Source organism: Anopheles stephensi, chromosome 3 (assembly GCF_013141755.1).
Source record: "Anopheles stephensi strain Indian chromosome 3, UCI_ANSTEP_V1.0, whole genome shotgun sequence".
Lineage (NCBI taxonomy): Eukaryota > Metazoa > Arthropoda > Insecta > Diptera > Culicidae > Anopheles > Anopheles stephensi.
In genome coordinates this window covers 72,554,570-72,579,438 of record NC_050203.1, presented here as the reverse complement: position 1 = coordinate 72,579,438, position 24,869 = coordinate 72,554,570, and the positions used below count along the sequence as shown (strand labels likewise).

General features: G+C 41.7%; 1 protein-coding gene across 50 annotated transcripts in view; it reads left to right on the top strand.

Moving 5' to 3' along the window:
• The window catches only part of LOC118510637 (zinc finger protein 271), a 58,454-nt gene that overhangs the window by 16,593 nt on the left and 16,992 nt on the right, over nucleotides 1-24,869 (top strand). For 19 of the 50 annotated variants that reach the window (XM_036052686.1, XM_036052682.1, XM_036052683.1 and 16 more), the window contains exons 3-22: nucleotides 3,039-3,261; nucleotides 3,334-3,725; nucleotides 3,806-3,903; nucleotides 3,995-4,057; nucleotides 4,148-4,538; nucleotides 5,546-5,726; nucleotides 7,327-7,410; nucleotides 8,231-8,314; nucleotides 9,351-9,434; nucleotides 10,180-10,263; nucleotides 11,033-11,116; nucleotides 12,890-12,973; nucleotides 14,072-14,155; nucleotides 16,160-16,243; nucleotides 17,586-17,669; nucleotides 19,197-19,280; nucleotides 20,877-20,960; nucleotides 21,368-21,451; nucleotides 22,147-22,230; nucleotides 23,089-23,172. In XM_036052686.1, the coding sequence (XP_035908579.1) occupies nucleotides 4,052-4,057; nucleotides 4,148-4,538; nucleotides 5,546-5,726; nucleotides 7,327-7,410; nucleotides 8,231-8,314; nucleotides 9,351-9,434; nucleotides 10,180-10,263; nucleotides 11,033-11,116; nucleotides 12,890-12,973; nucleotides 14,072-14,155; nucleotides 16,160-16,243; nucleotides 17,586-17,669; nucleotides 19,197-19,280; nucleotides 20,877-20,960; nucleotides 21,368-21,451; nucleotides 22,147-22,230; nucleotides 23,089-23,172 (1,754 nt within the window). In that variant the 5' untranslated portion in view covers nucleotides 3,039-3,261; nucleotides 3,334-3,725; nucleotides 3,806-3,903; nucleotides 3,995-4,051. Of the gene's footprint in view, nucleotides 1-3,038; nucleotides 3,262-3,333; nucleotides 3,726-3,805; nucleotides 4,058-4,147; nucleotides 4,539-5,545; nucleotides 5,727-7,326; nucleotides 7,411-8,230; nucleotides 8,315-9,350; nucleotides 9,435-10,179; nucleotides 10,264-11,032; nucleotides 11,117-12,889; nucleotides 12,974-14,071; nucleotides 14,156-16,159; nucleotides 16,244-17,585; nucleotides 17,670-19,196; nucleotides 19,281-20,876; nucleotides 20,961-21,367; nucleotides 21,452-22,146; nucleotides 22,231-23,088; nucleotides 23,173-24,869 lie in introns of all 50 variants that reach the window. The other 31 variants (XM_036052694.1, XM_036052728.1, XM_036052726.1 and 28 more) reach the window with 26 other exon arrangements.

Here is a 24,869-nt window from a genome sequence, read left to right as displayed (position 1 = left end):
TTTCGATCAGACCAATTTTCGCGCGCGCCTTCTTTTCATTTTCCTCTGCCGGTTTTTTTTTTTTTGGGGAGGTTTGGTTTTACTTTTGCTCGACTCACCCCCAGACACCGATGTGTACAACGCGCTCTCTCACACTGTCGTTTGCAATTTCGTGTGCGAATCGGTAATTGAAATGAAATTGCAAAGCGGTTTTTCATGACTCGTTTTCTTCGATGGTTTCCACCGTATCTCTGTTCTCTGTTTCTTTTGCCTTGGTGGAGGCCAGGTTTGTGATCTCTCTTGTCGGGTGGGGTTATCTTCGTCCATTCGGGGTTTTCACATCGTTTCGCGAAATTGATGATAACCAACTATTAATTTCTGACTCGCTTGGATGTGTTCTGCGATTCCTTGGTGGTGGTGGTGTAGAAAGTTTGCGCGGGAGAACTTCTTGTGCCTTCTAGCTTCTTGTTCTTGTGTTAAAGAGTATCTTTAGTATGATTAAAAAGAGCGTTCTTCGATTTTCATGAGTCCCAACTTAGAGCAAGTTCACTCTTACTACTCAAAAACCCATAGAGCCCCGTCTGCATACGACCTGGTGCCATCTGTTGATTCCGACGTCTTGTGTAGAATAAGTCGCACCAGAAGACTTCCGAAGTGACATCATCACCGAGCGGCGGGGCTGCATTTGTTGATGCACGTGTGTGTAGTATAGAGGCGAACGCGCCAAATGATTCTTATCCCCATTTCTGTCCCCACCATTGTATGTCCCACAGAGAGGGCATCGTCGCGCACATATGTTGCTTATTATAATTTAACGCCGCCGTCACTGCCGTGCATCCCAGGGGAGAGAGATATGCTTCTCTAGGTATCTCTAGATGCATCGAAGCAAAGTGCTTGTGTCGCTTTAGCTGCCCGGAATTTGACCCCCCCCGGTGCACGTGTTACATTGATTTGGGGATATTGAAGATACGGTCTTGGAGGACGGTTGTGTTGTTTGGGTGTGCGGGCTAGAAGAAATTATGCTGAATAGAAGCGGTTATTGAGATTTCCGCCAGCCCGTCGACAGCAACATTTAGTCTCCAAGACGAGCCTTTGGAAAGAGAAGGAGAGAGTGGTTGAAGCAAGAGCACAGACGTGTGTGCCAAGGGGGAGGGCATTAGATGAAATGTTGTACGCGCAAGCGTTTTTCATCAACCCTCCTGCTGTCTGTTGCTGGTCTGGTTTGTGAGCTAAAGAGAGAGAGAGAGAGTGTGTGAGGGGGATGGGGTCGGCATCAGAATTGGTTGTGAGAGAGAGAGTGAGATAAAGCATCGAAAGCCATCTCCCCCGCCCCCCGTTGATGCCGAGCATGCGCGGCTCCCTGTGCCAGTAGATGGGGCTGAGCAGCGCAAAGACGGCGACCATGGTGGTCCTCTTCAAATTTGCCCATCACCCACCCACCCAAGTCCACCCAGACCACCCAGTCCAGGGGTTTTGGTGCAAGTGTGTGGTGTAGTGATGTACGTGTTGTAATGGTGTATTAGTAGTACGCGGTTTGGCGCGCACCACCACCCTTGTCTGCTTGGGGGGGGTGTATTGCAATCATAATCAGCGCCTGTGTGTTTCACTCTTGGTGGTGTGTGTGATTGTATGTGCGCGCCTTTTTTTTTCTTGCCTTCGCTCCATGTTTGGCATCACCCAACCCCTCCTTCACCGGTCCCCATCACCGGCTTCTTTAGAGACCTGTGGGTGTGTGTTTGTGTGCAGAAGCGCGTAGGAGGAGGCCGCCACTGCTGCCGGTCGAACTCCGCGCGAAACGATGACTCGGCGTGGAACCGGCGTTTTGCGTTTTCCATACTCCACCCCTTCTCCCCATTCCATACCCCTAACTTCCCTTTCGGAAGGGTGATACTCGCTCTCGCTCTCTCTCCCGTTCGTAGATTGGCGCGAAGTTTGGCGCGACTTTTTGGTTTAGCCGGCGGCGGGTGCCCATGCTGGCAAGAAAATTGGTTTGGATATGATATGATATGAGAGCGGGTGGTGGTGGTGGTGGTAATACGGTGGTTTTGAAGAGTCATCCTCCACCAGCCGTGGGACGGTTGTTTCCAAGGCGGCCCATTCCTCTTGTTGCCGACCTTCTCTCTATGGTCGGTGTGTGTCTGCCGCAGACTAAGCAGACGATTGGGGTTAAAAATTGGCGCGAAAATGTAGCTTCCGATGTGGTTCGGTTCTTTTTGTTTTTTTTTTTGGTTGGCTTTGCTTGCTGTACCTTTTTGGAGAAGAAGAAAGCTTACGGGGGTGCGTATTTTTTCTTGGTTTGGAAGAGAGATGAAGTATTTTAAAGTTCTCTTCTGTGTTTGATGGAAGTGTTACCACTGAGTGTGGCTTTACGTTAAATATAGATTAATCATAAACGTTTCTACGGGCCCTTTTTGTTCTTATCAATTCGTTTTTTTTAGATCAAAATATTTTTAAATCCACAGTTGAAAAATTGTCTAAAGTTTGAGCAAAACCGAGGCAAAAAATTATTGCGGGTAATCTAATCTAGATGAGCCGTTAAATTAAGTTTGATTTTAAAGAAAAGCACTAGGATGTTATTGTTTTACTTTAAAAATCATAAAATATTGGTCCGCCTCTTCAGAAGTTCGTGCTTCGTAACGGAGTCAGTCTGCCAAACTGTTGGGCCTTGGTATAGAAAAACTTCATCCTCGACTGTTACTCCTTGGCAAAGACAATCTTATAATACAAGGTCTCTAGTGAAGTTTAGTTAAAGGATACTAGAATTGACGGGCCAAGAAGAATGTTGGCTTTGTTTTCGTTGTTCAACCCCACAAAAGAATCTCCGTCTGTCTAGAAATAAAATTATAATTTAGTCGTTAAATTTACATAGTTTTTGCTCCAGGAATTGCTGGAATATTGAATATTCGTATTTTTAATGCTCTTAGAGATAAACGAATTCCGAAGATCACAAGAATTATAGTATTATGTTTGCCAGTATTTATATTAATATACAGAAAAATTGTTTAGCCTAATTTATACTCACAATTCATCTTCTTATTCTCTTCTCCTTTCCATTGCAGGTTCTCTGTTTGATATAATCATCCCCATCTGATCTGCAAAGTCTACCACAGCAGTGTGCACCAATGAAAACACTCAAAGTGTCTCGGGTCCACTGGGAAACAGCCATTTTAAGTAAAACATCAAATATCCTAATTGCCAGCAGTCAACGGCGGCGGCGGCACACACGGTCGTAGATTCGATCGATGTGATTTATTAGTTTTATTCGCTTATTTTATATCCCAGGTAGGTTGGTTGATAGAATTCAGGAAAAAGAATTCATTTATAATAAACACGCGTCTTTTCCTCCCCTTCCAGATGATCTCCCTCGACGGTTACAGTGAAAAATCCCACCGGCGGCAGTGAATGTGCATTGTTTGCCAGTGTTAACTAACCGAACCCGTGATATAGACATCGTGTGTTAGTCCTAAAAGAAGGAGTGGAGTGCATACCCAGTGTATCCTTATTCTCTCCCCACCTTCCCCCCCAAACCCCCGTTTTGTGTGGGAAAGTAAACCATCGAGCGAGGCTACGGTTGGCCTCGCAGGGCAACGTTCTTCCCCAGTTTTAATTGTACGGGTAGGACCGGCGGCGCCGGGCCTCTCGCTTTTTCCGGGTAGGCTACCCGTGACCTTTTTCCGTTTGGCGCGGCAGTTCCGACACCAGCGGGTGTTGGAACTTAAAAGGCGCCATCATTCCTTCCACAATAGGTAAGCAGATGGGGAGGGGCGGACACAGGGGTTTTTGCAGGCGGCCTGTTGTAACGAACGTTTCTTCGCTAATTTTACAGGGTCGTCACACCTCACCAACCTGTCTGGCCCTGCTGCTACACATAGTAGCAGGGGCAGCACAGGCCATCTTCCTCCTCCCCCGGGGTCGCACCTTCAGGTAAGCTTGCCCGAGCAACACGCTGTGTGTGTGTGTGTGTGTTTTTTTTTGCATTACACTTGCTAACTCCCACTTCCAACCATTTCTCCAGCAACTCCATGGGTCTGGAGTCCTTACGGATCATACAAAATTACAGTATTTGGGCAACATGCAGGTAAGTGGATAGCGCAGCGAGTAGTAGAGAGCAGCAGAGAAAACTTTAATCGCCACCCTCTTTCTTCTTCCCCCCCCCCCCCCCCCACAGGTGCATCCCGCACACAGCGGTAGCGGAGGACATCATCCGCCACCGCCGCCCACCCAGGGACCGCCTCAGTCCGCCCATCCGCCACCACCGCAACCGATACCGATCGTGAAGCCGGAGTTTAAGGTGCCGCCGATACCGGCCCACCTGATGGATGTGCGCGGACCGGATGGGTCGCTGGTCAAGATCAACATGCCGGAGCATCACGATCCGAGCAAACCGCCGAACAACGTCGAAATGCTGAAGGTGAACATCGAGGATCTCAGCCAGTTTCTGTCGTACCATGAGGTGTTCGGCAAGCTGCCCTCCGACATGCTGACGGGCCCGTCCGCCAGCTTAGTGCCATCGTCCTCTACCAACACCGCTACGACCAGTGCGCATAGCAATGGTAAATGTGAGTCACCCAAAATGCCAACCATCCATGTCACATCTTTTCCTATCTCTTTCTATCGGTGTTTCTAAGTAGTAGTTGTGTAGAAGGGTAGAAGTTGCGCTCTGCTCATAGCTAGCAATTGTTTCAAATTTGAAGTATTGATTGATTTTTGTTTAATTTTTATTTCTGATTAATGATTTCTATTTTTATTCGTTCAAATTCGACAGGAGCGAGCCTAATAACATTCTAGCTCTTCACACTACTATACTTTCATCGCTCATTTTAGTATTACTATCTTATTCTTTTTATTTTCTTTACAAAACGTTATCTCTCAAAACACGTTCAGCGTTTGCTGAACGGGGTAAAGATAAATGTTTTGACGAGTAATAATTACCGATCATATGATACTAATCGAAAGGAAGAAAGTACAAGCGTGAATCAACTTTTAAAGATATCCTTTGGTTGTCATGTTCGTTGTAGAATTATTTATATAGACAAGAGTGATTAGGAGTTTGATCGAACTCTTCACTCCTTTACAATTTATGCAAAATTTTAGGAATGTTTTTTTAAAACTTGGAATTTTCCAAATTTGAAGATTCTTTTCGCTCTTATGATTTGCTTTCCGTAAGTTTTGATTTTCTCTTTAGTAATTAGCTTCGGTAGGTTTCTGTTTTGATATTTTGCTAATTTAAAAAAAAAAACAAATGGTTGTGTCACATTTTTCTAATTGTGTGTTTTCTCTCTCTCTCTCTCTCTCTCTCTCTCTCTCTGTCTCTTTTTCTTCTTTTTTCCCCTGAAACAAAAAATAAAACATGAATTCTACACGATATCAATTGTGATTCATGTATTACAAATATGGATTTCCGTCTACGGTTTTTCCCGGACGATTCCTTACCCCCCAAATCTCACCCCCACCCCTCGCCGATGCTATTCGACCCCGTGTCTTCGACTCTCTCTTTCTCTCTCTCGCGTGCCCGCCCGTTCTTGTTTGCAAAAAAAAAACCGTTCATAATACCGCGCCAAAGCAGTAAATCACATCCGTCAGCATACGGGCGAATCTCCGTTCAAGTGTAGCTACTGTGCGAAAAGCTTCACCCGTAAGGAACACCTGACTAACCACGTTCGCCAGCATACCGGTGAATCGCCTTACCGATGTCCGTACTGCGGTAAAACGTTCACCCGAAAGGAACATCTTACGAACCATGTCAGGTGAGTGTTGCCGTTTTGCCATCAGATCCATCAATCCCCCCCCCAATGAAAAAAAAACGTCAAACAAGACACCATAAAAACGAATTGTTTTGCTTCCTTATGCGAGTTCTTCTCCCTGCCTCCCCTCTCAAAAAAAAAAAAATAAAACTCACCTAACCCCCCCTGTTTTCCGTCCCCTCCGCCAAATCTTTCTCTCTATCTCTCTCTCTCTCTCTGTTTTTGTTGTCGTTGCTGTGGTCATGTGCTCAGCCACAGATGATCGCGGACCAACAACCGTTAGCAAACAACCGAACAACCGCGCGCGTGTGTTGCAAATAGAAAAACAACACAACGCCTATACACACACGCACACGCCGCCCTTTCTCTCTCTCTCTCTCTCTGTCTCGGACTGGTAATTGAATGTCAACTTCTCTCGTCAAGCTATCGTTTAGGGTAGTGTGCGTCGGAATTATGTGTCCCGATATTTGTACTTTGCACATAAAATGAGCTATCATCATCGTTATCAAATCTTCTACTCTCCACCGGTTGGGCTTCGTTGATTCCTAATGATTACATATTTATTTGGCTATATAACCTTTACAAAACAAACAATTAAATAAATTTACTTCAAAATTGATTTATTATTCTCCAAAACCTCCCCAAGTACACCTATATATGTCTTACTACCGACGTCGTATATCTGGAAGCTCTCTTGTTGTGGTGGTTATCGGAGGTCCTGTGTAAAAATTAGAAATAGTTAATCCTATTTTAAACGTTCACAATATACCAGCAGCTAGCTATCGTTTTTCTCTCCTTACCTTGAATTGTTGTTCCCTATCCCTAACCGTACATCTGCTCGGGGTAAGATTTTCGACCAAGAACTGTTCTCAACGATGGAAATGGCCGAAAAAGAATACGTCTGGTACAGTGTTGCCAGCTTCGTACGTCCTCAGTTATCGCCCGTAGAAGCGACTCAGTGTGCCGTTCGTTTGCTCCGTTGCGTTGGTTACGTTTGACGGGTGGACGCAGCAGCAGTAGACGTTTGACAATTCGTGCCAAATGTCTGTCGTTCTGAGCGAGCAGTATTCGACTAATCTGTGCATCGTGCGAGTCCTCTATTTCGCTTACGTGTGGGGCTCTTCTCCGGGGATTTCTTGACATTTTTTAAACGTTTAAATACTTGTCCTTGTGAGTGTACTTACTCTGTTCCCCTTGTCCACGTCTAATTTAGTGAAGCAAAACACCGTTTGTGAGTGTGGTGTGGTGATGGGCGCTCAGAAACTCCTTTTTCACCTGGAATACGCATCCTGTGATGTGTTGTTTCACGTCCAGGCTTTTTTTTACTAAGTATCTCGTGTTTGTTTGACATGATCCCCGTTCACTCCTATGATTGCAATTAAATTGGAGAGACGCAAAGCAGGGGTAAACTTGATGAAAGCACTGTGTTAGCAGCAGCAAAACGCAACGCGGGGTCCTTTGATTGTGTGTTTTTGTTCTAGGCAAAAAATAGCAAAAAACGAAACGATACCAAATATCCAAGGATATCTTTGATTGATTCACGCTGTTTCTCTCTTTTCCCTTTCTCTCTCTCTCTCTCTCTCTTTGTATCTTCCTCGAACAGATTGCACACAGGCGAAACACCCTACCAGTGCACATACTGCGGGAAGAAGTTTACGAGAAAAGAACACCTTACCAATCATGTCAGGTGAGAGAATGCTTCCCTTTCTTCTTGCTTTAATGATTGACTACCCATTCTCACGAATTTTGCGTGCGTGCGTCCTTTGTTGTTCGTTTTTTTATTGTAATTCTACTTCAAACGACCACAACCGGGCACCACCCACCAACCTCTCGCCAACTCCCCTCTCACTCAGAGGGGGAGGGTGAGAAAAAGAGGGGAAAAGTTAGCTTTTCCGTTTCCGGTGTGAATCGGAAGCAATTGGTAAGCATGTGGGCGAGCTTTGCTTCGTTTCGGCATTGCTAAAAAGCATTCAAAATTTTCTTTTAATCTAATCATCTCGCCCAATTATGTGTGTGTGTGGACCAAGAATACTGATACTGTGATGGTCCCACGTGTCAATGAGTGGGTGGGTGGACGGGTCCTGACGGTTCGTTGGATAGAATGCTAAATGAAATTTCGATTTTCGGAAATGTGATTTACATTTTGATAACAATGAGGAACTCGCACTCAAAATCCAAGTGGCACCTAGTGCGTTTCTCTCCCAACCACGTCGACAGAGTGATGGTTGCTGTCGTTCAATGTCACATCCAACCGGCTTGACAGTAGACAGATTCTAATAGATACCATTTTGTTGTTTTTTCTTCTTCTTTTTCTCTCTTTTTCATTCTCTTCATCATCCATCCTCTTCCTTCGATGATGACTGCGTGCTGCTGCCGCCACTATAAATGAAAAATATATAAAATTAAACTGTAAACTCACTACCCCGAACCTGTCAAACAACAACTCGAAAAACCAACGCACATAAACATTTAATATTGTGTATTGTTAACTGCGACGAATCGCGCAGATTGCATACCGGTGAAACGCCATTTCAGTGCACTTACTGTGAGAAGAAATTCACTCGCAAAGAGCATTTGACTAATCACACAAGGTGAGCGAAATTAGCTGTGCCAGCATATTACATGACCCAACAACGGACCTCCATGCACAGACAGAGGAGAAAAGCAAAAGAGCTTTGATATGTTTAAATATCTCCCCCCAAAGAACAGGATTTTAACCCGTTAACAGTTTTGTTGCAGCAGAGATAGCTGAGTTTTGCTTATGCCGATATTGAACATATTGGTGGAGTGTAGTATCCTGCTTCCGGAAGTGTTATAATGAGAACGAGAGAACCTTTGTTTCAGATCATCACACTGCCACCGAGAACGAGCCCCGTGGGGAAAAAAGCACATTTCCACATCTTCTAACCATAACTTTTCATTTACAGGATACAAACATATGCTACGTGTTTATTAATGCTAGTAATTGTTTTACTACTACTACTGTTGACGGCAAATACTTGGATTATTTGTTAGGCTTTTGCGCCTAAAAGTATGCAATTCGTTCATCTGTCACGGGGCAATAGGGGAATGAAAAGGATTAAAAGACAGCAAGGATTGCATACTTTCAGGCGCCGTAAACCCAACAGATTCAATTCGAGTTTTAGAGAGATTAATGGACCATCAATATTAGACGAAGGGGGGAGGGTCTGCAATTTTTAAATATGAATTCAATATCGATTCTAAGCGTGTGCCGCTGTACGCTCCATCGTGATTTTATTGTTCTAAAAAACGGTCGAAAATCTTACACCCCCTGCAGTATGCGATGGTCTCTTTCGCTGATGTGGTTGAAAGGCTGTAATTGAACTATCTGATCCGGTTGCTGGTTTGTGTTCCTCAAGTCCACCAAACTAATCCCCCAGGACGACTGTCTCCTCCTATCCATTGTTAGTGGTTGTTCTTTGGGCAAGCGTCTGTGGAGAGGCATTATTGTATTTATATTTCTCCTCGGTATGAAAATCAATCTGCTCGTTCCTCTGTCCACGCGAGTGCATGCGTGTGTGTCCTGTAATGAATCTGAACTGTTGCGTGTGTACGGTAGCGTTTACTAATCCAAAACCAATACCGCTCTTCCATTCTTCTCGACAGGTTGCACACCGGCGAGACTCCTTTTCAATGTTCTTATTGTCAGAAAAAGTTCACTAGGAAAGAACATTTAACGAACCACGTCAGGTGAGCTGCTCGCTCAAAACACACACACACAAGACACAGAGTATCCACCGTTGATCCACCCTTGATCCCGCTTACCCCACTCGTTCCTCTTCTACCCCTAATGTCCTGCAATAGATAAATCTCAATCTGTTGTACGTTGAAAGTTGTTGCCGATGTGCTTCCGCAACACCGTACAATTGATACCGGGAGGATATATGAATATGCTCGCCAGCACAATCTTCTTTCTGTTTCGCACCCGAGAGATGTTTCAGACAGCAGGGGCGAGCTCCAACTGCGTTGCTGGGGATATATGAGGACTCCTCCGATGGTATAGGGGTGATACCAGTCTAATCGTTCATAATACGATTCGGAACTGATCCGATATAAGCGCGCGCGCGCGTGGGTGTGTGTGCAGTGTTCTGTCTTTCTTGAGATGGTTCAGCGGTGGTTCGGTTGGTTTCGAAAATCCTCGGAGCTATTGTGTTGTAGCTTGCTGTGCTGTGAGCTTTCATATACTCCTCAACCACACACCCAAAGGATGTGTATGCCCAACAACATCCCCTGTCGCTTCCTTACATTTAGATGTATTTTCCTCCTCCACCCCTCCCCTCCCGCCTTTTTCCTATCCCTTATTCCGCTGTGTTTTCAATGTGTTTAATGCAAAAAAAAAAAAACAAAATTACTAAATTAGGATGCGAAACGAATGGCGGCGGGCCCAGTGGCGGTGTTACTAATGAAAACCATCCCGATCTCCCTTCTTCGACAGGTTGCACACCGGCGAGACACCTTTTCAGTGTTCTTATTGCCAGAAGAAGTTCACTCGCAAAGAACATTTAACGTACCACGTCAGGTGAGAGCAGATCGCTCAGGGTGTGTGGCAGACATCTGGAGGCTTCAGATGTCGTCGCCATCACGATTTGTTGTGTTTTTTTTCTTCTTACATCTCCTCTTTTTTTTGTGTGTGTGTTTATCAGTTAGCTCTCCTCAAGAGCGCGCACCCCCTTCAAAATTAAAAGAACTAGAAAAGAAAGGCAAACACGTCCTTGAAAATATGATCGAACCTTAACGCGAAAACGGTAACAAAAAATTAAAGCTCGGGGGATATGTGTGAGTTGTTCTTCTCGAGTACTGTGCCGGTTCTATTTTCCTCCTGCAAGAATTTAGTCGACGACCATATAGAGTTGTACAATGGAGTATAAAGTCTTATGACGCAAACAGGGAGAGTACGATATTTAATAGCCTCAGAATGGCTACTGGCTGATCGAAGTGTGTTAATAACCCTCTGCTTTCGAGTTGTGGGTCTATCATATTTTCAGCAGGACGGGTTTGCGCTTTTTATTATCTAGCTTTCACTTAACGTCCATAATAAGCGCCCGCCTAAATAGCAAAAAAAAAGAAACATTCGCTTCCAATCTCTCTCTCTCTCTGCCAAGGACGAATGGTTTAAGCTCTCGTGTGTGTGCAAATGTGCCTGTGGTTTGTTTGTGTTGGCCTTCCATCTTTTTTTTTGCTGCCAAAAAGAAAGGCACGCAACAATACCACACGACGCACAGCCGGTGCTCCATCTCCCGACACACAGGACACTAATCATAACCATCCCGCTCTCCCTTCTTCGACAGGTTGCACACCGGCGAGACTCCTTTTCAATGTTCTTACTGTCAGAAAAAGTTCACTAGGAAAGAACACTTAACGAACCACGTCAGGTGAGCCGATCGCTTTCAGAATTGTTTTTCTTTCGTCCCTGTCTGTCTCACGCACACACACACACCCCCCAAAAGAAAAAGAAGAAAAGAAAATTGGTTTGTTTTTGCTCTCTTTGACCCACACCACGGCTTCCCATCGGGGCTCTCTCTCCAGTTGATGGGAGGAGGCTAGAGATGGGAACCGCATGTGTGCGGCTTTTCCGGCCATGTGGGCGGTGAACGGGTGGTGTTTTTTCGTTCTGAACAGAAGGAAATGGCGCGGCCAGAATGAGTATTGGTGCGTCAGGTGATTCAGGAGTCAGGAGCAGAGAGGTTAGCAGAGGAAGAAGGAAGAAAATCAGAAGAAGGAGGATATCCCGATCGAGAACAGGGCATAAGTAAGGAAGGAAAACGATATAGAGCGATAAACGATAAGGCGCCTCCATCTCTCTCTCTGTTTGTTTCTGCTGCACAAACTCTGCTGCAAGGAGTATAGTAGGAAAGTGGAATTGTTTTGTTTGCTTTTTGAGCGAAGCTCGCATTGCTTTATCGAGCGACAGCTGCATGGATGATAAGGGTTGAATTCGGCTTTCTTTATACAGATCATCTTTATAAGTTTTGTTTCTTACAGTTGGCTGAAACTTTGCAGTGAGCTTTTCGAAACGTTCTAAGCTCCATTGCTTTGTATGTGCTGCGTACTACTTACACAACAACGGAACACTGCAAAACTTTCAATCGATAAAACAGCTATAGGGATAGTAAAAATGGCCGGATCAACAAGAGCTCGGCATGGAAAATCTGATTCCCCTGCCCTGCGCATCACGGCAACAAAAGCAACGAAGTTCTTTCACACTTGCTCACTGCAACAGGCTGCAACTGCGGACAAGCGTCCTTGTGCTGTCTGTCGGGGTTTGGGATGAAAATTGTGTCTTGATCCTTTCCGAGCGAGAATTTGCTTCAAGCATTTGAAGAAAAGGCTTCCTTTGGCCTTGTTAAAAGGGACAGCATTTTTCGGTCCCTTCATTTGATTTGAGTTGATTGGGTCCTCTTGGATGCGCTTGCTTTACGCGGCTCCAAGAGCTTCTACCACAATATTAAACACTTACAGGATCATATGTGTGTGAATGTTAATTCTCACCTCGAAAAGGGTGGGTACAGTTTTCTCCCAACTCTGACCATCCCTGGACACTTGGATGCAAACAAGAGAAATATAGGGGTTTGTTTCTTGTGCGAGTTTTCTCTTCGCTTACTTCTCTGTGCGCGATCGTACGGGGATTTTCGTCTTAAGTAGCCACACACAACGACGCAATGACCGACGAAAGCGTGTGCCCTTCTTCCAAACTTTGTGCTTTTCTTTCTTCTTCTTCGTGGTCCTGCTGTGCCCCTCTTTGGCTTCTTCCTGTCGCAGAGTTCTCCTGTCTTTTTTGCACAAACTGTCTTGCTTTATTACACAAACAGCAAAAAAGACAGCGACTCCTTCTCCCCCATCTCATGTTTGGTCTTGCGAATATTCTTCCGTGGAACGAATCCGAACCGCGTTCCCTTAAGAGACTGCAAATGCAAATCATCGTAACACACAGACCGTTGCACACTAGCAAAAGGGAAAACTGACGGGGTTCAGCTTTTTCCCTGTGTGCAATATTTGTTGGGTGTTACAGTGCGTTAAACTCTGCCACAATGTCAACTAATGTTTAATCGACAAAATCGTTCTTTCCTCTTCGTCCCCCGAACGTAATCCAACTCCTCATATTCCACCCCCCATATCATACCCAATCCCCCCCCGTTCTCCAACAGGTTGCACACCGGCGAAACTCCTTATCAGTGTACCTACTGCGACAAGAAATTCACTCGCAAAGAGCATTTAACCAACCATGTCAGGTGAGCGTGTGAGAGCTGTTGTGTCCACCCGCGGTGTTTGTTTTCCACTTCCCTGTGTTTCAAACTTCAACTTTAAGCGGGACCGGGCACCTATTTCCTACCCAGTCTGACAACATTTCAGACACTTGGTTCGGGAGGTCTTCTTTGTTTTTTTCTTTCCTTTTTGGTGTGAGCTAAAGGAAAGCTTTCCTAGTGTGAGACCTTTTACGTCCCTGGGTTAAGGTTATGGGATTGAACTTATCTTTCCGTTTTTGTGATGATTCCAGGATCTGTGATTGTATGCTAGTGCGGAACTCGTGTAAAGAAATACTTTCTTCACTCTCTACTACTTGTAGCACACACACAGCTTGTGGATCCTCTGTATAAAGGTGTCTTGACAGAAAATGCACTAATGATAAGTGATGGTAGTAATGTTGACTTAGATTCACTTGACTGAGCTAGAACAAAAAAACAAAAAGCAATCCAAAAAATTGGTTTCGGGGGGACACTGGTCACTCACTACTGTGTATTATATGAAATTAGTATATTCTGCACTACTACACTTTTGCTAGATGGGTACCGTAGGGTGAAACTAGGTGCCGGGGAAGGAACTATGATGCAATTTTTCTTGTACATATTTAATGGAACATTTTGTTTTGGGAGCACTTTTTTCCCCCCCGGTAAAAGAACATCCTTTAGGAGAGATTTAAAAAACAAAAGATTTCTTCAAGAGGCAAGCGACGAACCTCAAGCCAACATTTTTGTTTTCGGCTGTTAAAATTTCCTTCGTAGCCTATTTTTTTTTCTAACCGCCCAACAGTACTGCTGTGTGAAGCCTTCCTCCTCATATGCCCCGAGAACAAGCAAAACAAAGCAAAAGAAGAAAAAAACTTTTCCATAATTTTTTAACCAAAAAAAAACAACCCGTTCGTCTCTCGTTAAAACCGAATGTTGTGTTGGTGTGTTTGTTTTTAATTAATGTTGTGTCCCATTGTTTTTTCTCTCTCTCTCTCCCTTCTCTTTCTCTATTTCTTCTCTCTCTCTCTCTTTTTATTCTATCTTTTTTTCTTATACTATATATAAAAAAAACATATATTCTTAACCGTTAATCCGAAACAGAATACACACTGGAGAGACTCCCTATCGGTGCACGTATTGTGAGAAGAAATTTACCCGAAAAGAACGTTTAACGTATCACATAAGGTGAGCGCTTCGGCCAAGGCACACACCGCTTCGATAATGTATAATAGCAAAAGCGAGAGCCCAAAAAAAAACCTGCTCTATTTATCTTTATTGTAAATGTACATGTATCTACTACTACCACTCTACTACCCTTTTACCTTACTATTGCTTATTAGAAGCGAGTCTTTTCTTTTATAGAAAGTTTAAACAAAAAAACAGAATCACAGCTGACCATTGTTCTTAAACAAGCTAGTGGAGATGGTATCTCTTAAACTAAACAACAGTTTAAATTTTATTTAAACAATTTTCTTTCTTCAATGAAAAAAAAAAAAACTACACGCTTCATAAAATGGTGGAAATTGAAACTTTTTTTTGGCAAACACTTTTTATTGATCGATCCTCCCGTAACAAAAGTCTTTCGAAAGTTTGACGGACGGAACAATCATTTTGAATTTTGGCAGGTTATTTATGTTTTTCAATTTTCTTTTGTATTGTTTAAAAAGGAAAGTAGAACTATTTTTTTAATTTTTTTTGACGACTATATTGAAGCTTTGATATGTGTCGCGTTGCGTTTCTCTCTCTCTCTCACAGACAGCACCACATAAAATTGCGCCCTCCGTTTGGCAATAAATCCTTCCTTTTGGCAACACAAAACTCGATAAAGACACAAGCCAAAACTAATCCACACGCTTTATCCACTCAGAAAACGTATTTGAAGTTTTCCTTTTCGCTTTAAGGAAATTCAAAATTTGTTTGAAAGAAAACATTAGGCAAACCAAAATTTTCCTTTGAGTTTGATAATGGTGTGGTTTTCTCGTGTGTTTTTATCGAAGCAAACACTCAAAATTTATTCTATTCAAAATTAAGCGAAGAAGAGCAAAATTTTCGGGGCAATTGATTAAAAAATCTAAACAATGGGAAAATAGAAGCACAACACAACACATTCGGGCAGCACCAACATACGAACGTAAACATCTCTAGGACAAGGAAAAGAAAATCTACCCCACCCACATTGTGTCCGGTGTGTGGTACACGCTTGTTTTTTTTTACCATGATTTTCCTCTGTCATTCTTGCGTGGAAAGAAGAGAGTGTTGATTCAAAATTCAAAATTTAATTTTTACCTCTGGCCGGTCTTGTTCTCGCCCGCTCTCTCTCTCTCTATTGGCCTTTTATTCAACAAACCCGCTGAGTCTTATGATGCGTGTGTTTTACTTTCGTTTGTTTGTTTGTTAACGTCGCTGTAAAATTGTGGTTTCCTTTAACTCATTTCTTCCGGTGAACTTGGAAGGAAGCAATAATACTTTTCGATTTTATGTTATCACATCCAATGGTTTTGCGCTGGTGGCTGGTGTATAAAAGGCTAACCATAGTACACAAACACAATCACTAAAATACTTTCTAGTTGCTATAAAAACTGTGTACCACCACTACCGCCGTAAACACGTGTTTCGCACGAAACACGGCGTCCCCATTTGCTGTCGTGCGTTCGCTTGACGTCCTTTTGAAGCGAACTGTGTTTAGAAAAACATAAACCCTTTTAAGAGACAGCTTTATACAACGTGTTTTTCTTTCTTTCTTTTTTCTTCTTATTTTCTTCCACCATCATCCCGCGTTTAAAACGCTCTTTTTCTCCACCTGTGCGCGCTCACGTGTGTCCTGCGCACGACATCGATTGAACGTCAACGGCGAAATCGGATGCAAAACCAAAACAAAAACCTAACATGAATATCCTTGGGAAATTCTGCTTCGAATCAACCGTGCGTGCGTGTGTGCTGGTATCATCTCTACGGTCGTGTGGTGTTGTTGTTGTGTCGTCTTCGAATATTATGTGGCTGCTGTTGGGCATCCAAAATGGCACACATAAATCCTCACCACACACAAAACACACTTGCCTTCCTTGTCGTTTTTCCTTTCCTCCCAAATCATTCATCGTTCGGACGGCGGGAAAACCAACAACACCCCCCATACGTGTGTCTCTGTGTGCGATGCCAAAAAAAAAAAACAAACCCCGATCCGATCTGAAGATGGCACACGGGAGAGACTCCGTACCATTGCACGTACTGCGAGAAAAAGTTCGCCCGCAAAGAGCACCTTACTAATCACGTCAGGTGAGAGTCCCAAGACACACCACAAACTTACACCCACACAACCACACACACCTACATACAAACAAAAACGAATGGACAGAAGTACAGAAACTGTGTGGGGACGACAACCGAGAAGAACACGAACACACAGGGGTTGTTGTGTTCTCAAATTATGACGTTACGTTTGCTTGTTTGTTTGCTTGTTGTTCACAATGATGCAAGACCGGTGCAAATGTTTGGGGGGGGGATGCATGCTCAAGGCATCTCCTTCAGCAATCCTCACACCGGTTTTCCAGCCCCCAATTACCGCCCCCCACCACCCTCCGCACACACACACAATCACAAATGACACACGCCATCGGTGTGCTCTCTCGCTAAAACCCGAGAACGACGACAACGACAGAAGACAGAAGAGAAGAAAGCGCGCGCTTGGGCGCAAAAGCAACGAACAATGGAAATTTCCCTTCCCAAACATGTACCACTTTCTTCTTACTCCTTTCCGTCCTTCTTTGTGCCACGGTGCCGCTGTGAATATGGGGACGAAAGGCTAGCAAAAGGATGTCAGGATATCAACCCATATCATGTTCGGGTGTCCTCGTGTATAGCGCGTTGTAATATTCATGGAAGTAGGCAAAAAACTCGGTGCGGGTCCTGTTCTCCTGTGCGCTGTCGGTTGTCATTGGAATTGTTGGGAAGAAATGGCTTTTTTTTGCGGACCTCAAAATTTAAGGGGGAAGACCTGTTCTCTTTCCTACTCTTTACTTCGATTAGGTTGTGTTAGATATGAGGCAAAAATAATTGTTAAAATACCTCCTTTAACGGAAGGTTTACTGCTTTATTATGTTGTCCTTTATTTACTCTGATTTCCTCTTTTATATTTATTACTATAAATTTTTTGCTTTGGTGTTTTAAATAATTTATTATCTAGTGTTATTTTCATTTTTGTTACTTTATACATTAGTTAAATACTCTTCTTTGCTACTGTTTAATTTTTCTTAAATTTAGACGTTTAATGTTTTTAATTTTTTACTTAAAGTTTTTAAAAACCTTTATTGGTCGTATTTCACTGAACGCATTTTTTTAGAAATATGAGATTTTTTATTTAAAAAAAATCAAAATGGCGTTAATATTTGTATCATGATACGAACCATTTTGTCACCAATGGTACAATGACACCCGAGATATTGTTGGACAGGTTTTTCACTCGTATCCTGTCCACCCAACTGATCCCACTTCAACCATCCCTCCTCGTTTGTCCCATCGCCGCCTCACCCCCCCCCCCCCCCCCCACGACTCGCCCGTCTCAAGCTCTTCGCCATCGCAGTCTTTCTTTCTCTCTATCAATGATCTTTCTCTTCTACAGATTGCACACAGGAGAGACCCCTTATCAATGCACATATTGTGAAAAGAAATTCAGTAGAAGAGAGCGTTTAACGATTCACACAAGGTGAGCGTTTTGCATTTGATTTAATTTTTATTTGACTGCCCCAGAAAAGAAAACAACAACAACATAAAACCAACGACTGCAAAACACTAAAACTAAGAAGAAGTTTCAAGAACAACAAAGATGCGAAGAAAACAAAAACGAACAGAACAAAGCTACCAAGATTAATAACGAAATGGAATGTAAAACGGACAACTTTTTTTTTATGTAAACGTCTCTATTGTTTGGTCAAGGAGAACAATGAACAACACGTTGTTTCTGTCGTGTTCTGTTTGTTTTTCTGGTGTTCGTTTTTCATCTTGCCACCCCCCGCCCCTGGTGTTGTAATTGAACCTGCTTCTCTATTATAAGTGTGTGTCTCGTATATGCCACACAAGGACTCACTTACTCAAACATGTAAGGACTCACCGTAAATTTAAACAGGATCTCTCCCTCCGAGTGTAATCGTGGAAGTGCTGACAATGCTCTTGAATTTTCTAATTTTTTAAAATGTACAACCACAAAAAGGGACAATGTGTGGGACAAAATGTGTAGAAGAGAAAGAGAGAGTATGCTTAGGGGGTGGGGGGTGGGGGAGGGCATAAATGGAGGCACGACAACGCATTTTGTTTTGCGTACTTTGCTCTTTCACTGTGCTGTTGTTGTGTGCTGCCACTACTACTACCACTAGGCATTGTTGTTGCAATGCAGTGGCTAACACAAAAGAAGAGAAAAGACCTTGACTTTGAGAGCAACTCTTTTACAACACTCGTTTGTCGGGGTGGGTTTTTGTTCCCCCCCAACGCAGAGTGGGGGTGGAGTTTTGTGTTGCTTTTGGGTGCTGCTTAGGGTTGGAATCAAGCGAACGGAAACAAAGCTCGTCGAGGGTTGTGTTTGAGAGACTTTTGTTTTTTCGTAGAGCAACTGCAAACAAGTAGGAACGAAAAGAAATGTTAGATTAGCTAAGTTTTTTGCATAGCGTCAACTTTATCGGAGCTTTAGTATTATTTTTGTTAGAGGTTTTTTAGTTGATTTATTTCTTTTTTTTAAGTGAAATGATTTTTTATTATTTTTTTTAAATTTATTTTATTTCATATCTTGTCGATATGAATATTTTATTGGGAAGAAAAACTGATCAAAGTTTTCTTCCATTGCCATAATACAGGGTGGTAACTAACACACCCTACGTTAGCAGCAAACCAAACAGCAAATGTAAAATAAAATTCAGGATAGGAGTATCAGAACGAAAGACTCTTCCACCACTAACCCCGAACCAGTAACAAACAAAATACAAGTACAAAGCAAAAACAAAACAGAAAATAGTTACAAAAAAGTAGAGCAAAAAGCAACAAAAAAAAAAACGCCAAAAACAACAACCAAACAACAACTCATAATTCTTCCTGACTTTTGTTTTAAATCGAAACCAAAACATTGTTTTAATGCCAATCGTTTTTTCTCTCTCTCTTCTCTCTCTCTCTCTCTTTTTCTTCTGTTAAACAAACAAACAACAACAAAAAATCACTCTTTTTCTTCACTTTCCAAACCAAACAGAATCCATACCGGAGAGACTCCGTACGCATGCACATATTGTGATAAAAAATTTAGCCGCAAAGAACGATTAACGTATCACATAAGGTGAGCGCTGTTCCATCAGTCTTATTTTTTTTCTCTCACTCTCTCTCCCCCTACTTAACCCACTCCACCAATACTCCCATTTTTACAAAACAAAACATATATACAGAGCCAACACCTATATAAGTATCTAATATTATAGAGCAAATATAATGCACAACCAACGGCGCAATCACATGATGATAGTTTTGTGATATACATATATGATGTATGCTTATGCGTGTTGGTTTGGTTCATTATCTTACTTATTTTTTATTTAAAAAAAAATAAGCAAGAAAATAGCTATATAGCAAACATTATCACCACACATCACACAACACACACTCACACCACATTTCCACACCAACACACAGCTGCTACACACATCTTCCCTTCACAAAGTCCTTTCCTTTAAATACACCATTTTTTGTGTGAAGATTTTGCTTAGTTTTATTTGAAACTATGAACAGAGGAATATGACGCTTAGTCCTGCTGCAAAACCTTTTCGGTACTCGTGATGTGTGATAGCTTGAAAATATTTTCCCAAGTATAATCACTTCACAGCTGCTCTGTTAACCAACTTGAACCTCGAACTCCAATTTTCGTCCTTATATATATATGTCCTTAAGCATATATGATTTGTTTTCAAATTCCTCTCATACATACATCAAAATACACTCTCTCTCCCCATTTCCCATCATATTATCCCCAAGTGTGTTGCCTCCCTCATCCCGTCCCTTCAAATATCTAATTTTGTCTTGTTCCGATATATTTATATTATACAATACCTACATATATCGATAATTTAATCATACAAAAACAAACTCCACAGGACAATATTTAACTATTTCCCCGTTTCTACGATATTACTATTGTTACCGTATTTATATATATCTATATCTTATACAAAACATATAATTCAAATTTGTCTAGCCATCTGACACACCGTGTTGTTGTTGAAACAAAAAAAAAAAGAAACATGATATGATTTTGTTGTTTTTATGTGTATGAAAAACCATTTTATTATTTAATTCTTATGTTCTTTTGTTTGTTTTTGGGATAGTAACGAACGATATGTTTACTATATATGTATGTGTGTGCCGTTTACTTTTCTCTTCTTCTACGATCAAACGCGAAATATTATTGGGGCAGTGGTTGGCGAACACATGCTGTTACGTTTCACTGCCTACCATAGGAAGAATGTGATAACCGATAGGAACGTTTTCTGAACTTGAACTGATCATTCGACTGTGCTTATTTAGAGTGTAAATGAACAACGAATTTAAAATTGGTTTTAGAAAAGAAAAAATCTAATTCTTGTGAAGGATTAAGCAAAAAATTAAATTGAAAAACTGTGTGAACATGGGCAATAATTTTTTATTAAAAATGTTTATTAAGTATGTCCGCGGGATGGGATTATAATATCGAATACTCTACTCAATCTCCCATTAACTGCTCATCAAATCCGTACTCCTTACTATCCTGTCATACACGATCAATCTCATCAATAATTGTAATCTATTCTTTACCTTCATCGTGCTATAAAAACGCAAAACCTTTGTGTCTCATTGCTAATTCTTCTCGTGGGTTTTGTGCTGAAAAAAAAACCTCCATCAACAGATTACATACCGGAGAAACTCCCTATCAGTGCACGTATTGTGAGAAGAAATTCACTCGCAAAGAACACCTTACAAATCACGTCAGGTGAGAATCGAACTGTTTGTTTGCTTACCGTTTCGTCATGAATTAATAGAACAATTCGCGATTGGATTGATGGATGTCATTAGTTTTTGATGCTACCGCCTTTGTTTTCTACGGCAAGACATAATTTAATGTAAAAATCGAACAAAATAAGGTTCTATGTGAATGTTAAATGAGGCATTCGTAATTGATTTTTAAATCTATTAATGTAGCTTCATCACCGAGAGGCTTTACATTTTTTCTCTCTTGCGATTGACATCCTAGCGATTGTTTTATTGCTTCAACGTACGACGAAAAACTTAAGTGGAAATAATCTTTTAACCAACAACAAAAACCCGTCTTACACTTTCATTTTTGTTATGTTTATTTTTTATGTCTTCTTCGTGGGCTCGGTATAAAACAAAACTCAGATTACACACCGGAGAAACTCCCTATCCGTGTACGTACTGTGAAAAGAAGTTCACACGTAAAGAGCATCTTACCAATCACGTCAGGTGAGAGAACTGTTTTCCTCCTAACAGACTACGAGAGATGCTCGAATCGAAAAACTGGTGGTGCCAAGGACACTAATAAATCCCCCCATTTTTTTTTTGTTCCGGGAGAGACAGATAATGGTTTCTGATTAATGAATTCCACTGTAAATGAATTTCCCTGATCGAAATGATTGATCCGAATATGATCATGAATGAATGAATATTATTATGAATGAATGGCATTAGGAATGAATATTTTTAAATTGAAATATTCCACGAATTGCAATACCAAAATTGTGTCCAATTACACACCATCCATTTGCATTGTCCCATCCCGTGACACAGAAAATGGTGTGACATATTGGTGTATGGCCATCCGTTTTCGATGAGCGCTCTCCAAAGAAAGAAGTCTTTTCTTACAAGACTTGATGAAAAAAAATATTTGCGAACCGGTTACTTATACATAATTTCCATCTCTTTTTCTCTTTTTTCATTTATGTTTCCCTCCTCTCTCTCTCTGTCTTGCATCGACAATCAACGTATTAAAATTGTAAACCATCGTCCATCTTGCTGCAATCCTTCTGCCAAGCGGTTTATTGAATTGTTCCCATAAACGAACCTAAAATATGTCCCACATCCAAATTATGCCTGCGTGTTCCCTCCGCTTCGTTCCCTTCGTTTCGTTTTTTTTTTGTTTTATTTTCGTTTCTGGACAGATTGCACACCGGAGAGACCCCTTATCAGTGCACCTATTGTGACAAGAAATTCACTCGCAAAGAGCATTTGACTAATCATACAAGGTGAGAGCGCCGTTCGAGTCGCGTTTTTAGTTGAAGTTTAAAGCTACGTCCGTTTTACAAGCGAAAACACACACGCACACACACACAAAATCACTCTTAGAAAGGAAACCTCCCCTGTAATGTTTATTAATCCTTAATGCTCCCTTTCCGAAGCCATTAAATGAAACCCGGCAAGAACGTTCGAAAGAGAGGTGTACCGTAATGTTGTCGGTAAATTTGTTTGCTTAGTTTTGTGGATCGCAGATCTAAAGCGGATCAATTTGGTTCGAAAATGGAAAGCGCTTTCAGTCGATTGATGTTTTTCGACCCACAATTGGTCGCTTTATTTCGGCAAAATTAATGTAATGGCATTAGAGAGGCACTATTATTCCAACTAACACTATATTTAGCGGTTTTTATTGTGTGTTTTACTTCAACGTGCGGAATCGTTTTCGATAAGCTAAAAGGATAAATCTTAGTTATCACCCTATGTTATGTTTCTTTCCTTTTTTTCCCCTTACTGAGTAATATATAATCCACGCGCATCCCCCATAACCCCCCGATATCCCTTTCTCCCTCGTCCAAAACGGATTCCTTGCTAGAAGAAACAGTAAACAAAAATTAATGGCTAACATCACTCATACCCTCAATCTCCAACCGGCAACGCAAGTGCAACGACAAAGAAAAAAAAATCATAAATGTTTTCTTCTACCGAGCGAGCTTTTCCGAAGCTTTTTGATTTCGAAACTGTGCGGAATGAATCATATGTACAAAAACAAAACAAAAATCCACGTTTGATGCTCTGTGTGATGGTCTGCTCCTGGGAGTAGTAGTTGGTCTTACTGTTGTTTTCTCATATATCTACCGTTCTACCGACAGATTGCACACCGGAGAAACTCCTTATCATTGCACCTATTGCGAGAAGAAATTTATGCGCAAAGAACATTTAAAGAACCATATCAGGTGAGAGGGGGTTTTTGCTGTTGTTTGGTGCGCAAGCCATCCAAACACGCACACACACACGCAAGCACATCCACACACACACCCGTACTCTAGTTTACTTGTTCTGTTGTTCTATCATTAGAAGTTTCCTATCGAGGGATTGTTTCCCTCCCCCCCCCCCTATCTCTATAGTTTGTTACTACTTTTCACTGCTCACACAACAATATCGTACAAATTCTCTCGTCTTTCTTTTTGTGGCAGTTGCTCGTGTTCTGTTTTACTAGTTTTTTTTACACTTTTCTTTGTGCGTCTCTTTCTTTCACTTTCTTTTTCTTCACTTAATTGGCTTACTTTTGAAAAGTTTTATGTCTTAGAAATTGTTATGGGAGCTTTTATCATCATCGGTCGATGTTGTTGTGTGTTCAGGCCTCTCCATCACATATCCTTCCTATTGAAGAGCCGTTGTTAGGTTGAATTCCATCGTTAGAGACTCGCTCATCATCATACACTACTACTGCTGAGTGTTGTGTCTGGCTAGGCTTTCTTGTGTCTATTAGTTTCCTTCTTCATGTAATTTCATTATATCTTTGTGGTTAGTAGAAGTGCTCGTGCTCGCAACACACTTACCTCTCTCTCAACCTTCAATCGCCTGCTTGTCGTACTGTACTTGTGCAATCGTGTGTTCATCATCTAGTGCATAATTATTCCTCGCTCATTTTCCGCCCCTATTTTAAAAAAGAAAAAACTCAAGAAAACAGAAAAGACAGCGTTATGTTGCCATATGTCTTGTTATTGGTCGTTGAAACGGAAATTTTGTTAATCAAAAAGCTTATAGTGCTTTGAAATGAAATTAGTGTTTTTGGGCGAAAACGAAAAACGATAATAACAATTCATACAGTATTAGCTGGCTGTTATTGGTAATTTCTGTATGCAATAATTGGAACGTCTCGCTAGAACTCATCAAGCATGAATGTTGTTCACTGATGATTATCGTAAAGCTCCATCCTTCCTAATTCCTAACACCTGCCTGTGGTGGTGTGCCACCACCTCACTAGCGTTCCTGTAGTGTGTTTTGGGTCGGAAACAATCATTACTCCATTACTCCGCCACATGCTTCACTTGTACATCATCATCATTTTATTGTCATCTGTCAAAAGTGACACTCCGATGTTCACACTCCGCCTCAGGCCAATTAGGAATCATTTTTATGGCGAATGAAGACAAAATTATGTTAGGAATATGTTTTTTCGGAATTCATTTGATGCTAGAATAATGTTCTGGTTGCTAGCAAGCAAAACTCTACTGGCAACATTTTCCAAAACTAAGTGAGTGTGACCAAACGAGGTCCAATTAAAAACGGGCTAAATACTTCACACTTTCCAGCCATTTTATCTTGGCTGGAAGGGTGAAGCGATCGTAGAAGATTTTATTATTTGATTTTTTCACTTGCATTTCCATTTGAGTTTAGTTTTTCCTTTAATTGTGATCCCGTAGATTTTTTTTCCCCCATTATTATGTTTTTTGGTTTTTTCGTGTTGATTCATCTTCGTTCCTTTTTCGTTGCTTTATGTTGTAGTGAGAACAAATCTGTTTGCTGCTAACGCATGCTTCATTTTTTAACATAAACACTCATCAACTTCATAAACAGTGTGTCTCTCGTGGCCCTTTCGTAACAGTTGTATCGTTCATTTCATTTAACAACTTCCCATTTTGTTAGC